The sequence below is a fragment of the Lygodium microphyllum genome, chromosome 5 (genome assembly GCF_053477565.2).
Source record: "Lygodium microphyllum isolate KBCC chromosome 5, Lygodium_microphyllum_v1.1.10, whole genome shotgun sequence".
Taxonomy (NCBI): domain Eukaryota; kingdom Viridiplantae; phylum Streptophyta; class Polypodiopsida; order Schizaeales; family Lygodiaceae; genus Lygodium; species Lygodium microphyllum.
In genome coordinates this window covers 2053578-2070676 of record NC_141139.1, presented here as the reverse complement: position 1 = coordinate 2070676, position 17099 = coordinate 2053578, and the positions used below count along the sequence as shown (strand labels likewise).

Here is a 17099-nt window from a genome sequence, read left to right as displayed (position 1 = left end):
GAACAAGAAGGAGAAGAAAAAGAGGAGAGCTAGTCTTGGCCACACACAAGAATGAGCTTCTTCATTCACTTTTTGCCTTTTCCCCTTCAGCTACTACTACAAATCAGAATGCTTTTTCTACCAGAAGATTACAAAAGGGATGGAGCTTTTACTTCACCTCTCCTTCTCCTAGCTCTTTAAACATGCATCATGTTGTAAATGCTGGTATAGTACAGCCAATGGACCAAGGCAAAGCTAAAATTGACCTTGGACAAACTTCCTCTTATTCCCTTCTTGATTTGAATCAAGAGTTTCATGAGGAGCTGACTGAGTCTGAAGACCCTTATGGCATTTTCAAAGACTTGCAACAAATTTACTGTCCATCATTAATGTCTATTATGAAAGGTGAATCTTTCCAACCAAGTTTGTTACAACCCTCTTTGCAACCAAGTGATCAAGCTGAAGAATTGTCAGAATATTTAGAATTCATGTTTCCTAATTGGTCTGATCATGATTATCAAGTTGCATTTGACCAAACAGATGAATATGTCTTTGAGAGGATTCAAAGACAAAGAGAAGCTAACAAGGTGTTAGACCAAATGCCCTTATGTATAGACCCTGCAGATCAAAACAAACCAGATGATCAAAGAAAAATGGAAACTCGTATTATTTCACACCTCATGGGTGAAAGTTTGGAGCAATAGCTGCCATATGGCCCCCCATATGAATTACCAGCATGGTACTTCAGAGATCAAGCAACCTTCCAGAACCAAACTACTTATACCCTCTCTTCTTCTGATGAGGATGGCGACAGCATTGTAGATGATGAGTTTGTACCCATCAATCTTCACAGATCCAATGTTCCTCCAGATACATTACTCCAAGCATTACTAAATGCTCATGATACTACTGTAAGTACTTTACCCGTGAATAAAGCTACTTAATTTCCCTATTTTGCTAAACTCAATGCTACTTCCTGTTGTGCTAAGAAATGCTCTTAGCCACTTAAACAGCCCCAAAACATGCTTATTTTAGGCTTATTTTAGCCAAAACCCTAAAACGAGGAGAGGATCGAGAGAGTTAAGTGGGAGAGGATCTAGAACCCTAATTTTCTATAAATTGGCAGCCAACCCTCCACTCTTCCCCCAATCTCGTTTTTGCAGGTTTCAGGTGTTATCAGCTTGCTGCCCACACCCCGTTCGTGGAGGACATCTCAGCCCTTGCTGCTCTATGTATGTTTATGCAAGTAGAAATTAAAAGACACTTCCATAATGATGTTTGACTTTGTCACACCCAAGTTTTTGGTTGTTATGTTAAGCTTAGAGAAGAGAGGAGAAGATGGAGAGCTTCTCCACCACGGTTCCTCACTCTCACACACTCGCTCCCTCACACTCTGTCTCTCATCCACAAGCACAAGCAAGCAAGAACAAGAAGGAGAAGAAAAAGAGGAGAGCTAGTCTTGGCCACACACAAGAATGAGCTTCTTCATTCACTTTTTGCCTTTTATATAAGCCCTAATCCCCTTTGGGCACCATCCATTTTTTACATGCTGTCCATCACTATTCCTTACAGTCTGGCGCCTGTTTCCAGCCCCTCCACACGCTGATTGTTGCTGTTTCTGCCTGGCGACTGACTGTTGATCATCTGCATAGCTATCATAAAGCCTGCCACATCAGCAAACTGCTGCGTTTGTAGGCCCCAGCTGCCGCCCTGACAGTTTTCTCTCCTGCTGCAGTTGCTGCAGTTTTTCTCTCTCCTGCAAGCTGTCCTGCCTGCGTTTTTAGTCTTTCTCTCTCCTATAGACTGTCCTGCCTACGTTTTTAGTCTCACCTGCTGCCTGCGTTTTTAGTCTTTCTCTCTCCTACAGGCTGTCCTGCATGCATTTTTTGTCTCTCTCTCTCCTCACTGCTGTCTGCATCAGATCCAGCTTCTCACTGTTGCGCTTGCTAGTGTTCAACATCCGGAGGCTGCCTTGCTGCGATTCGAGATCCGTTCGGAGTACGACACACTCTCCAATTCATTACCCTTGCCCTGATCCTTGAGATACAGGAGTTCAAGCTTCAATATTCATTCACTGCATAGTGTGTTTGCTACATGTTCATTGTATTATTAGTAGTCAAATCATTTCATTTATTTAGTGTTCATTGTCTCTAAGTTACCCTAACCCTAACCCTAACAGTGTTCTTTTATCAGTTTGTGCTTTGTCGTACGGTTTCTGTTTATGCTTCTGTATTAGGGTATTTTCTTTATATGGTATCAGAGCCTAGTACTCTCTAAGAAACCCAGGCCTTTGATCTGAGAGCTCTTCGCAATAAGCAAGAACAACAGTAGGTTCAAATGACTTCGAACACATCAGCACCGATTCAGTCTCTAGAACAGCCTATGCCAAGAACCGAGCGAGAGTGGGCTGATCAGCTTAGTCCACAAAGTTCCGACATGGTGGAAGACACATCTGAATACATGGAAGAAAAGATAGTCAAGCTGACCTCTAAAGAATATAAACTGATCATAGCCGTTCGACGAAAGAAGATTAAGGAGCTTGACCGAAGAATTGCCCTTCAAGAAAAGCTTCTGAATGAAGGTATGCATGATTTTCACTCTTTAGATGTTGCGTGTAAGTCTGATGATGTTGCAAGGCCGTCGAGACCTCCATCAAGGATGGGCCCCCCTCTTGGAGAGCAAGATCCGGAGTATTTTCCATTTTTTCAAACTCTTCCATCCTCTCCGCCGATGCAAGGTACTTTTGATTCGTCTTTTGTGCCTTCTTCTTTTACCTCTTCTATTTTGCAATATATTGGTAGAGATCATGTGGAGCAAGGAGTCCAGTCTGTTGACTACGGAAAAGATTCTCTTGAGGACCAATTCTTGTATGTTAACACACGTCGCAGGGATTATAAGAAAAAGTCAAGTGCCTCTTCTTTTGCCCTTCCTTCTTTTCCGTCTACCTCACATAATCAGAATGAATTTGGTGTTCCTTTCACTTCATTACATGGTACATCATCATCTTCACAGTTTCATTTTCAGTTTTTAAATTATAAAAATGAATAAAAAGAATCTACAACTCATACACCTCCCTTTCAAAACCCACCCATCCCACCACATTCTTCCGTTGCTTCACCACTTCCATTTATACCATTTACATTTTCATTTCAGACACCTCATGTCGCACCGCACATCACACCAGGGGGTTATGGAAACATAGGCATATCCTTTAGGACCTCATCCTTCCCTCAACCGGGTGATATTTCACCTACCTCATACACACTTTCGGAATCATTGCAGCCTGGGTATCCCACTCAGTCTCTCCCGAGTATGGATTAGTTGCCTCCACAGTTTGCCTCCATGGCATTGCCTAGTGGACCTTCTGAACATCCTGCTGTGTCCCAGTCTCACTTTGAACAAGGTTACCGTGTCCCATTGCCTCCACCTACACTTGCACCTTATGGAAACGTTCATATTCCACTGTCTCCGCATCAATCGCCACTCATTGGACACTCACAACCTCCTTCTACCTACCCACCTCTTTTCCCTCCCTCTTTCTCTTATCAAACACACCCACCTCCACCATCTTTCCCACCATCATCTTACACCACCTACCCGACACCTCATGGTTCTAGCTCATCTTCTGTAAAAAATGCATTTAATGACAAGACTTGTTTTAACGGGTCAAACTTTACTACTTGGTCGAATTTGATGAGGCATATCCTTGACTCACAGAACCTATGGGTTCTTGTGCAGGGGTTGGAACCCCAACCCGATCCCGCATTTGTTCCATACGAGGTCATCCGCTCATGGAAGGCTAGGAATGCCTCCGCTATTGTCGAGCTAATGCAAGGCTTATTGCCTGAGTTTCATTCTTAGCTTCAACATTTTGACTTGGCATTAGAGCGATTGGCACATTTAACTGACCGCTATGCGGCTCGGGATAGGACCCGTCGTATTAATCTTAACCATGAGCTTCAGCTTTTCAAAATCACTAACCGGGATGACTTGAAAGTCAAGTTGGCTGAGTATCGGCGTCTCCTCGCTGAATTCTCCACTACGGGGACTTCCAAGTTCTCTAACGATCGGGTCACATTGTTCCTAAATAAACTCCCCAAGAAATACTTCAATTTTGTGGAAGGAATAGTTTCCAAGCCTACCATGCCTACATTCTATGAATTTGAGTGTCAGCTGTTGCGTTACACACGGTTGTTCGATCATATGAATTCCTCTTCAGAGGGGGCTCTTCTTGCTCATTCTCAGAAAGGGCAACAAGGGAAGGGCAAACCAAACCAAATCTCCACTCAAAATCAAAATCAAACTCAAAAGCTAAATCAATTTGGGGATTCTCAAGGAAACTCCCAGTCACAACTTAAATCAGGATGGCAGAATGTACCTAAAAAGAATAGGTATTGTCAACATTGTCAAAAGGCTAGCCATTTTGACGATGAGTATCGATCAAAGGCACGAGGCACAGCACCAAAACTTAAGTCTCAAACCCCCGCCCCACAGTCGCGTAACCCCCAGCAGGGGAGGCAAGGTGATGGCAAGGGGTAGTTTAAAGGTCAGACTCACATTGCCACCGTGCAGCCCTCTCAGTCGACAACATTCTCAACTCCAAAGGGCTTGTCTGACTGGTCTGCAGAGGCCCACATCGTCTCCGTAGAGACATCCGATGCGAGTCTCGTCCACATCTGTGAGTTGCCTCCTAACGAGGTTACTGCAGAGGCCCACTCATCACAGCCGAGCACTTCAACTCCAGTTTGGATTGTGAACAGTGGAGCTACACATCACATGACTCCTATAGAGGACATTTTCCGTACCCGAGCCCCTGCAGCCGAGCAAGTCTGTGTAAAAAACAACTCCTCGGTCAAGATTCAGGCTCAAGGTTGCGTCAGTTTTGCCACTGACAAGGGTCCGAATCTGACTTCGCTGGACAATGTATATCATGTCCCTCAACTTGGGGTGAACTTGTTATCTGTTCAACAGCTTTACCAGTTGGGGCGAGCACTTTTCTTTACAGCGACCACCGTCAAGGTCTCAGACTGGTTTAGTGATTGCTCGCCGTGAGGCACAGCCTAATGGCCTATACCACATGACTCACTTTCTCACCGAGCCGACTAGCGAGGGCCCCATGTTCCATAGCGTCTTTGGCATTTTCGCTTAGGGCATCTTGGTTATGACTCACTTTATGAGTTGTCATGCCGTGAGCTGGTTAAGGGCCTTCCACGCCTGAAGCTAGCTCGAGATGTCTGTAAAGCCTGCCAGCTCAAGAAGCAGCACCATACCCCATTTCCTCAGCAGTCTACACATAGAGCTGAGGAGCCTCTTAGATTGATTCACATTGATCTTTGCGGACCAACATCCACTGCCGCTTTGAACGGCGCATTGTACTTCTTTTTGATAGTGGATGATCATTCTCGATACATATGGGTGTAACTTCTTCAAGCATAAGTCAAATGCTTTCACGTATTTTTCTGCTTAGGTGCTGTTGGTTCATAACCAGACGGGTCGTCGTGTCGGGTGCATGAGGAATAATAGCGATGGTGAGTTTATCTCCCATGAGTAATCCGACTTTCTACAAAAGCATGGCATTTCTCGCCAGCTCACCTCTACCAACTCCCCCTCTCAAAATGGAGTCGTAGAGCGTAGGAACCGCACAGTCATGGAAATGGCACGCTCTATACCATTCACAACAAAGCTTCCGGAGTGCCTTTGGGTCGAGGCTGTTAACACTTCGATGTACATCCTCAACCAGTGTCCAACTGCGGCTCTTCCTCAAAAGACCCCGTCTAAGACATTTTTTGGCTCTCAGCATGTTTTTTCCCATTTCAGAGTCTTCGGGTGTCGTGCGTACACACACGCGCCTGATGACAAGATAGGTAAGCTTACCACTTCGAATCAGGCACGGCTAGTGGCCACGCCTCTTGATCCTAATGTCCACTTGTCGAAGGATCCCCTAGGACAGGCCTTCAATGCACACACCTATCATTCTGTTGTAAGCAAACTTCTTTGGTTAATTCACACTAGGCCAAATTTAGCTTACTCAGTTAGCATATTCGGTCAGTATTTCACAACACCTAGGATGTCACATTGGATTGCATGTTTTCGTGTGTTGCGTTATTTGCGGTGTACTTTTTATTATGGCTTGGCATATGGTTTTGGTTTTTGTTTGCAAGGGTACACTAATTCTAATTGGGCAGGAGATCCTGACACCCGGCGTTCCCATGGCGGCTACTTTTTTACCTTGGGCACGGCTCCCATTTCTTGGTCCAGTCGTAAGCAAGAGACGGTGGCGACTTCCACGGCCGAGGCTCAGTGCCAGGCTCTCTTTGATGGCACCACCGAGGCCATCTATCTGAGGACTTTACTGGTGGCGCTTCATTTTCCATGTGACTCTCCCACAGTTGTCTACTACGACAACCAAAGTGCCATTGCCCTTGCGGACAATTCGATCATCATACCACAAACACGGCATGTGAGAGTCCACTTCCATTTTTCCAAAGAGCAAATTGAGCTAGAAATTATTCACCTAGAGTTTGTGCCTTCATCAGATAATTTTGCAGATATCTTAACCAAAGCGGTCAACCGGTCTGTTCTTTAGTACCTGCTACCCAGAATCGGCTTGGGTACACCCTCCCCTAATTCTTCAGCTTGACAGGGAGAGGGTGCTTCCCTCTTGCTTTCCCTTCCAGTTTGAGAGGGGGCGGCTTCTACTCTTGATCATGACAATGATGATGCTTATAGTTTTTTAGACATTGCATTCACTTATTCTTTTGTATTGTATTATGGGCATTTGTACTGTCAAGATGACCTGATTGTAAAAGGACACTTGGACAAGTGAACAATTCCCCTGCAAGGACACTGTCCCAATGGCACCGTTGCATAGCATATTGCATGAGCATGACATCTTGCATTACCCCATGCATTGGCATTCTGTCCATGTAAACATGCATCTGTGTGCATTTATCCCTTTTCGGTCTTTTGGAGTGGTCGACTCTAGGATCCACCATATTCGTAGCATAACACATGGCAGTTCTCCTAACGGCAGTATCCCTATTCTTGCTTGTTTTGCTTGTCTTGCTAAGCCCACCATCCTCTTTTTTGCCTTTCCACATATTCACCACATGATTGGCATATACACACACTTGTTCTCATCCTTAGGCACTTATCCTAATCAATGCGAGGGATTGGTCTGCTAGTTTTGTGCTTGACTTGGGTTTAAAACTTTATTTATCTTTTTCTATCTGTCACTTAATCGGCCGCTGCCCCTATATTACTTATGTATTTTCAAAACATTTCCAAAAAAAAAAAATCCATTGTTTCCATCCGCCTTTGTAGGACTTGGTAGGCCCTTGGGCAGCCGTCGAGCACCCTTGGTCCGATGCCCTGGCCTCTCTGGGATGACCACTTGGGCTCCCTTGATAAGATAACCATCGCCTCTGTAGTCTTGGTAGGCCATTGGGCAACCGCCGTCCACCCTTTGTCCAATGCCCTAGCTGCTTTGGGGTGGGACGCCTTGGGGTAATCCAAATTTAGGCTCGCCTACTTTTCTCACCTTACTTTGGGCCTGAGAGGGGGTGTTGTGCTAAGAATTGCTCTTAGCCACTTAACTAACCCCAAAACATGCTTATTTTAGGCTTATATTAGCCAAAACCCTAAAACAAGGAGCGGATCGAGAGAGTTAAGTGGGAGAGGATCTAGAACCCTAATTTTCTATAAATTGGCAGCCAGCCCTCCACTCTTCCCCCAATCTCGTTTTTGCAGGTTTCAGGTGTTATCAACTTGCTACCCATTGCTGTTGTTTCTGCCTGGCGATTGACTGCTGATCATTTGCACTGCTGAAGTATAGCCTGCCATGTCAGCAAACTGCTGCATTTGCAGACCCCAGCTGTCGCCCTGACAATTTTCTCTCTCTTGCTACAATCGCTGCAGTTTTTCTCTCCTGCGGGCTGTCCTGCCTGCATTTTTAGTCTTTCTCTCTCCTACAAACTGTCCTGCCTACGTTTTTAGTCTTTCTCTCTACTGCAGGCTGTCGTGCCTGCGTTTTAGTCTTTCTCTCACCTGTTGCCTGCATCCTACAGGCTGTCCTACCTGCGTTTTTAGTCTTTCTCTCACTTGTTGCCTGCGTTTTTAGTCTTTCTCTCTCCTCAATGCTGTCTGCATCAGATCCAGCTTCTCACTGCTGCATTTGCTGGTGTTCGACATCTGGAGGCTGCCTTGCTGCGATTCGGGATCTGTTCAGAGTACGACACACACTCTCCAGCTCATTACCCCTGCCCTGATCCTTGAGATATAGGAGTTCGAGGTTCAATTTTCATTCACTGCATAATGTGTTTGTTGCATAAGCATCGTATTATTAGTAGTCATATTATTTCATTTATTCACTGTGTTCATTGTCTCTGAGTTACCCTAACCCTAACTGTGTTCTTTTATCAGTCTGTGCTTTGTCGTACGGTTTCTGTTTATGCTTCTGTGTTAGGGTATTTTCTTTACACTTCCACCTCATCTTCAAAAGCTACATATCCAATTTCTACAAGAAAATTTGTGTTCCTAAGAAAGTTGGGTCTTTTTCTATCTGGTCTACTAATGGTAAGACACCCAAAGAGATTAAGCTTTTAATCTACATGATGTATGTCTATGTAGGCCAAAAAATCCTTGATAAGCCAAATACTAGTCATATTGACATCCTTAATGCGATGACCCATGGTTTTGTTGGTGGCCTAAAGCAGTGGTGGATCTCTATTCACCCACAAGTAAAGGTAGCTATAGTCCAATATAATAACCCTGTATAGCTATTCTGAGTTACTTCTTACTGAGTTAGTGGGCAATAAATTGGATGATGTAATAGAGGCCCGGAAAGCATTCTTCAAATCAAAATTGTGTGACCCCAAGCAATATAAAGAGTATCTGATCTACATAAGAGACCTCCTATATGAAGGTCTAGGTGCCCATGATAACAGTATAAAGGAACACTTGGTATGTCCCTTTCCAAAACCCATTCCATTTATCCTATCAAAGGGAAATATTGGCAATGATTAAAGCTATTAAAGCTTTTGAATCTTTGTTGAGTTTGTCCCCTTTACCATTTGGACAGACCTTCAGCATGTGCCAAGTTACCTTACCAAAAAAGCACCCAATGAAATAGATAACAAAAGACTACTAAGGTGGTTCCTCTTTTTTTATGCCCTTGATGTAACTTTTCAACATATTCATGGAGCACGAAACACGGTGGCAGACCTAAAGTCACGCCAACCACCTTAGACACCTCATCTATCATCTACTTTTTATACAGTATTCCTTGCGCACTCATGAACTTTACAGCTAGCATGCACTCAAAGATGCGCACTCACCCACTTACACCAATGATTCAATCCACTACTGAGAGCCTATAAATACACCCCTTGTAACTCAATTGAGGACACGCATTCAAGCAAGCAATCCTCTCTTCTAACCTTGTATCTCAAGCTTTCAAGCCTTCAAATTTGCAATATAATTATGCGCTTTCATATCCTTTGTGATCAATATGTTCCTTGATAGTGCCTGAGAACACTAAGATCTCATCAATGTAAACCAAGCAAAAAGGAAACTTTGAAAAGACAGAATCAATCCACCCCTAAAAACAGATTGGAGCGGTTTTGATGCCAAAAGGAAGCACCGTCCACTGGTAATGGCCTTGGGGAACACAGAAACCAATTTTATAGCCATCTTCTAGCTTTAGAGGCAATTGCCAAAAACTTGATTTCAAATCAAACTTATTGAAAATAGTAGCCTTTTTCAGTTTTTTAATCAAAAGATCTTTGATTGGGATTGGATGGCCATGACCAATTAGATAAGCATTGAGAGGCTTATAGTTGATTATCATTCTTTTTCTACCTCTTTTTTGCTCTAAGAGTTTGTTCACATAGAACACCTGGCAAGCCCATGGAGAGATCGTCGGTTCTATTAATCCTTTATCCAGTAATGTCTAAATTTCTTATTTGCAAAGTAGTAGATCTTCTTCCTTCATTCCCGAATGAACTGCCTTAGTAGATACGGCATTGAGCTTGAGTGGTAAAGAGATAGCAAAAGAGACTCTCTTTTCTTTATACATGAGTGGATCCTCATGTGTAAAAGACTTTAGATGATCTATAATCTGCTGGATTTCTTTAGCATACTTCTGTTTTTCTATCTCTATCCAATTTTGCTTAGCAACAATCTTATGAGGAGAAGGAACTTCAGTAAGTGTATAGATACTTCTTCCAATTTTAGGAAGTAAAGGGATATCCGCCTTTTTCCCAAGATAGGAAGCTGTGAAATGTTCTACCCAGAAGGTATGTGATACAAGATATTCAAGAATATCTGTACCAATCAAGAGATCATATCTCATCTGCTTCATTAGCTGTATCTCAATGGGTACTTTTATCAAGCCAAGGGAAATGGTAGTTTCAGAGGAAAGAGGAGATAACTCCAAACTGGATTCAATATGGAGATCTTCATCCTTTGAAAAGGAGTCGGTATCTATCTCTAACTCTGACTCACTGAGAGAATGCGTTGCAACAATATACCACGAGCTGTCACTGGCAATTTCACTATTAACATAGAAATCATACTCATCATATAAGTAGTCACTGGTACTGGATGTATCTTCACTTAAGTAGTGCATATTGACTTTAGCAGCATTGGTTGACTACTTTTTGGTAGGGCAATTGTTTGCCAAATGTAAAGAGCTACCACACAAAAAACATTTAAGATCTTTTTTCTTTGCTTGATTGGAATTTTTTTGCTGGGATCGAGAAGATTCTTTCCTCGAATGTTTGCCATGTCTATTGTAGTGAGACGAGTGTCATTGATATCTATTTTACTGGTGTTATGGAGCATCTTGTCTATTGAAGTAATTATGACTTCTGCCCCGATGATAACAGGAAGACCGAGAAGGGTGATATCTAGATCTAGAGTAATAATTTCCATTTCCACCACTAGTACAAGCACATTGCTTACAGCCAAAATCCACATCATATTTGACAGCTTATTTACAAACTGATTGAAGGAATTTTTAATTAAGAGCTGTCATCTTTTGATGCTGGCAAACTATATGTTCTATAATCTGTATAATCTGGCCTACGCTATTAGAAAAATCTCTATTCTCATTTTTCATTTTTTGCTTACAATAAAATGGAATGGGTTTTGGAAAGGAGCATACCAAGTGTTCCTTCATACTACTATCATGGGCACCTAAACCTTCATACAGGAGGTCTCTCGTGTAGATCAGATACTCTTTATATTGCTTGGGGTCACAAAATTTTCATTTGAAGAATGCTTCTTGGGCCTCTAATACATCATCCAATTTAATACCGACTAACTCACTAAGAAGTAACTCAAAGAATAGCTATATAGGGTCATTATGTTGGACTATAGCTACCTTTACTTATGGGTGAATAGAGATCCACCACTACTTTAGGCCACCGACAAAACCATGGGTCATCACATTAAGGATGTCAATGCGACTAGTATTTAGCTTATCGAGGATTTTCTGGCCTACATAGACATACATCATGTAGATTAAAAGCTTAATCTCTTTGGGTGTCTTACCATCAACAGACCAGATAGGAAAAGACCCAACTTTCTCAGAAACACCAATTTTCTTGTAGAAATTGGTATATGTAGCTTTTAAAGATGAGGTGGAAGTAGCATTGAGTTTAGCAGAATAGGAAAATTACGTAGCTTTATTCATAGGTAAAGTACTTACAGCAGTATCATGAGCATTTAGTAATGCTTGCAATAATGTATCTGGAGGAACATTGGATCTGTGAAGATTGATGGGTACAAACTAATCATCTACAGTGTTGTCGCCATCCTCATCAGAAGAAGAGAGGGTATAAGTAGCTTGGTTTTGGAAGGTTGCTTGATCTCTGAAGTACCATGCTGGTAATTCATATGGGGGGCCATATGGCGGCTGTTGCTCCAGACTTTCACCCATGAAGTGTGAAATAATACGGGTTTCCATTTTTCTCTGATCATCTGGTTTGTTTTGATCTGCAGGGTCTATACATAAGGACATTTGGTCTAACACCTTGTTAGCTTCTCTTTGTCTTTGAATTCTCTCAAAGACATATTCATCTATTTGGTCAAATGCAACTTGATAATCATGATCAGACCAATCAAGAAACATAAATTCTAAATATTCTGACCATTCTTCAGCTTGACCACATGGTTACAAAGAGGGTTGTAACAGACTCGGTTGGGAAATTCATCTTTCATAATAGACATTAATGATGGACAGTAAATTTGTTGCAAGTCTTTGAAAATGCCATAAGGGTCTTAAACTCAATCAGCTCCTCATGAAACTCTTGATTCAAATCAAGAAGGGAATAAGAGGAAGTTTGTCCAAGGTCAATTTTAGCTTTGCCTTGGTCCATCGGCTGTACTATACCAGCATTTACAACATGATGCATGTTTAAAGAGCCAGGAGAAGGAGAGGTGAAGTAAGAGCTCCATCCCTTTTGTAATCTTCTGGTAGAAAAAGCATTCCGATTTGTAGTAGTAGCTGAAGGGGAAATAGACAACAATGTGGAAGAGGAAGATATAGTGGAAGAAGAAGTAGCAACACCTGTGGATGGTTGTTGAATTTGGGCTTTAACCAATTGCTGAGTAAGCACCAAAATATTATCACACAGTTGCTGCACATTTTCTATTTTCTTAATCAGACATGTTAAGGCTAGATGCGTCCAGTTTGATGCTTGAAGTTCTACGGTCCAAGAAGTAGAGTCTTGGGGCCAAAGATACGGAGCAGCTTTATATTTATTGTTCTCATATTCAAACTCTTGAATAACATTTACAATAGAGGAAGAAGCATGCTCTATTAACTTCTTGCAGTGTTGGCATATTCCACGAATGACAATGGAATGATCACATGGCTGAGTATGAAACTTTAGAACATTTGCTCTTTGAGCTGGAGAAACTTTGAGTTGAGGCTGCACTATAACAAGAAGCTTGGAAGATGTATTTTGAACCTCTTCAGGGACCATTCTTTGGGGAAGATGTAGGGTTTTTCCTTTAATATTTTGGACTTTTATGACTCTAGGAGGAAGTAATTTTTTTTTCTTAATAGAAGCTATATCTAGCTGCCAATCATGAGGTAAATCTATTTTAGACCAATTTACACACTCAAGAAGAAATCTCTAAGTACTCTCATCAGACTTCATAATGATTGTCTAACCTCAATCCTTGGAAGAATTCATTCCTTCTACTACTATAGGGATAGCAAGAGACATATATCTAAAAACCATTTTATATTGTATCGCTAAGTGAGCAGAGGATGCTTTCATCTGGAGTTCATAGTATGGATATGGAGCATCAGTAACTCAAGAAGATAGGGGTCATCCATAGCTATGACATAGTTAGGCCTAAGTTCAAAGAAAATCGGACCATTAGACAAGGAGACACATCGGCACCTACTATCATATATGATATCCATTAACTCCACATGTCTAGTGTCTAGTATAGCTGCCATACATGAAACATTCAACCCTCGATGGAACAATGGAATGATACCTATGGCAATATAGCCTAAGTGCAGATATGGATAATCCTTTTTTGTTTGATGTTTTTGTATTTTAGGAAGGACCAAAGAAAGAAGATTAACATGCTGATCTTCTACTAGCGTATTGCCAATAGTTAAGATGCCTTGATCTTCAATGTACACAGTTGAAGCCTTAAACTTAAAGATTTGGTTCTCACCATATATATGCACTGCACCAATATCAGGAAGTATCCATTTTGAGCTAGGTTATGCTTCGTCCACAATAATGGTCAAATTGCCCAACTATTTGTAGCGTTCGGACAATGTCTTGCAAGCACAGTTGAACACATTACCACTGATCTTTGAGGAAGCCATGAAGGATTTACGGGACTTCAAGGGATAAACACTCAAACAAAGGCACAAACGGCACCACAATCTAACTGCCTAACAACGAGCAAGACCTCACACGTCACTGACAACCTTACTTCACTCAAACGGAGTTATGTTATGTTTTGGCTCTGATACCAAACACAGAGAGCGCGGCGGAATGCGGACAAGGAGCGGGACGCAAGAGACAAATGACACACAAACTCAAAAATCTGAAGTGGCGAGGTAGGGTCCCCCTGTGATGGTGTAGTATCCTCTATGTCTACAGATAGTGCCTCCTGCAAGGGCATGGACCAAGTGGATGTGGGCATCAGGCAATGGAGAAGGATAAACAAGTGGCAAGAACGTGACATAGGCGAGAAGAAAAAATGAGGAAAAACATCAATTTTGACCAATAAGCCTAGAACGACTATTCCAAGCAAAGGTGCAATCATCTCCTGCCTATGAGCCCCAATTTGAGTCATATGAGGTCTTATGTAGACCTAACATTATCATCACTTTATGTTTTTTAGATACATCAAACAGAGATGGTGTTATTGCATTTCTAATCTGCCAAAGTGCCATTTCCTTTTTAGGAAAGTTGGCCACATTTTTTGCTCTCTAGATCAAGTCAGTCAATTTTCATGCTTTTGGCCATATATAGCCCACTCCACTCCACTTGGCATTATCTGTCATTGATCCATTGTGATCAGCCAGCCCTCCTCGTTCTCTCTCATCCCCCTACTACTGTATCGTGCCCACTTCCCACACTGACACTCAATGCTGCATGTTGGGGCTGACCATTATAGCCTTGTATGTTCAGCCATTACGGTCAATTTGTTCTTTTTCTCCTGCATTGACTCAGGCTCCTCCTCCTCTCTATGTTTAATTTCCTTTGTTTGGTTTCCTTTCTACAAAGCACTCTCACAAAGCTTGTGGTTATCTCAAGTGAAAACATGAAGTAAGAGAGATGGGTAAATTTAGCAAAATGTCTCACAATTATGATGATTAAGATAAGGAACATGAGTCCTCAAATACTAAAGAGGCTGAGAATGAAGAGGAAGTAGATGCAACTTGCAAACCACAAATAGTGCAATGGTTGCATTGCAAAGCTTACTCAAATTTTATCAGTTTGCTAGATTATTGCATGCTCATATGCCTAAGAGGGAAAGAAGAACTCACAATGTCGAAAGCATGGGGAGCTTCATGGTTAGTAATCCCTTCAAATGCCTTCAAAAGGAAAGGCTTCAGGTATGCCAAATGCAAATGAGCTTTGTTTCAAGAATGCACTCATACTACATGGGCAAGGTGCCATGGTATTTTGGTGGTGGTTCAATCATCAATATTCCAAGCTCGAATGCAAGGAAATCATGCTACCGATTTTCACCCTGTTGTGCAATGTTTACAAGCCCGCTTTCTTCATGGTGAAACTATCCCTATTTGTGCCCTACACCATTGGTCCATTGCATTTGCATCAGCTACATCATTGATACCAGCCCACTACTCTACTATCAGCCTTCATCAATGCCAACCATGCATCCTCCTCATCCACACATGCTGCCTAGCAACTTGTATAATGCTAATAGCAACAACATAGTTTGTTAGTGTGGCCATCTTGCTCAAGTGTTTTGATTAGCAACCTACTACTCCAACCTCAACACTACACAAACAACCTCTTGGCAATTGCACTTTGTTGCCATGCATCTCTAATTGCGTGTCAACAACATCTAGGTTGGTGCACTCCTCGATCTTGTGAAATTCCCTTCACATCTAGCATCAAGTAACATTGGCTCACTATGTTTGGGATCCAATGGAGAACACTCTGCTTCAACACCCCCCCCCCCCTACACCCGAGACAGTGGCTATTGGATGGCCTTTTGCTTTGCTATATCACACCTCCATATGCTTGATCCATTAATTGAGTTAGGACTTGTTCATTCTCTTCTATCTCTAAATTCATTTGTCAGTTGCGCATTTGTTGTACACTATGCATTTTCTTTGCAAACCCTAGTGTTTCCACATCCAAGATGGAGTATGTGTGCAGCCCACGTGGATGAGAATACTTTGCCATGGAAGGGCTATTTTTTATGTTGCATTTATGCCACTTAAGCAACCACATGAAAAAATGTGTACATGTGAGCCATGCAAAAAAGAGCCAAGTCACTTTCAGGTAGCTTGAAGATGGATAGGTTCCACTCTACTATGCAACTAAACTACACAAAGGGGGGACCTTGACCACCCCATAAGAATATGTATCTGTGTGTACAAGTGTTTTCTGGGCTCTTATTACTTTCCAGCCTGTTTAGGACGCATACTTAAGACTCCAGTTGTGAAAGCTTACAAAGTCTTAAGTCATGGCGTGTGGGACAAAAGGCAGAAAACTGTATCAGCAGATGCTGATTTCTGCGGTCTTTAAAAAATGAGTGCAAATATGCAGTTAAAACCGCCACTAGAAATGGTTTGCTGAAAAATTGGCGCGAAGACAAACCTGAGGAGTGTTGAAAATGGCCGTGATGAGGCCCCTGAGGTTTGCTGTGGAGGTTTTCAGGCGGAAGCGAGCTTCGTCGAGGACTGCCGAACCTGCCTCTTGCTGCTGCCCTCCTGCTGCTTCTGCTGTTGAGGAAGGCGTATGTTGCTGTGGCTGTTGCTGCTGCTGTTGTGGTTGTGGCGGCTGCTGCTGCCAATGGATGGGATTGCACAAGACTTCGTTCATGGATCTGAGAGTCTCGTGTGCGGACTCCACTGTGAGCTCCAGGGCTCGCTGTGCGGCCGTAGCCAGCTCTTGTAGATTCTTCCCTGCTACATTCCCTGTCACGGCTGTCTCCTCCATGCCACCAAATTGACATGCTCCGATGGCGGTGAGAGGAAGGAGATTCCACTTTGTGAAGCAGGGAAGGGCTTCGCGAGCTTAAGGAGAGAGGTGGGAAAACCAAATCACTCGGACATCGCCATGATAATCAGTCGAACAGAACGGCTGATGTTTTGTAAATCGTAAACACAACGACCTGCATTCTTCCCATCGGCATGATTCTCATCAAAGCCATCATAGGCGTGTCCATAGTCTATTTTATTAAGCTAATAGGTTTGTGACTAATGGTCTTTTAAGCTAATATGTTTGTGACTAATTTTTGTGCCATCCATATTCCAAACGGGGAGACATAATGTATTATTATCTATGTATTGTTCTTATATTATTTTGGTTGTTCATTCGATGATCGTCGAACCCACACAATGATCCTGAAGCTCCATACATTATTTTGGTCGTTAGTTT

The 17099-nt window shown here is 42.4% G+C and overlaps 1 protein-coding gene across 1 annotated transcript in view; it reads right to left on the bottom strand.

The window, feature by feature from the left end:
- Positions 1–16885, bottom strand: part of LOC148035441 (mediator of RNA polymerase II transcription subunit) — a 48333-nt gene extending 31448 nt beyond the window's left edge. The window contains exon 1 of the mRNA XM_087678959.1: positions 16317–16885. Coding sequence (XP_087535085.1) covers positions 16317–16658 — 342 coding nt within the window. The 5' untranslated portion in view covers positions 16659–16885. The remainder of the gene's footprint in view (positions 1–16316) is intronic.
- Between the last annotated feature and the right edge of the window lie 214 nt (positions 16886–17099).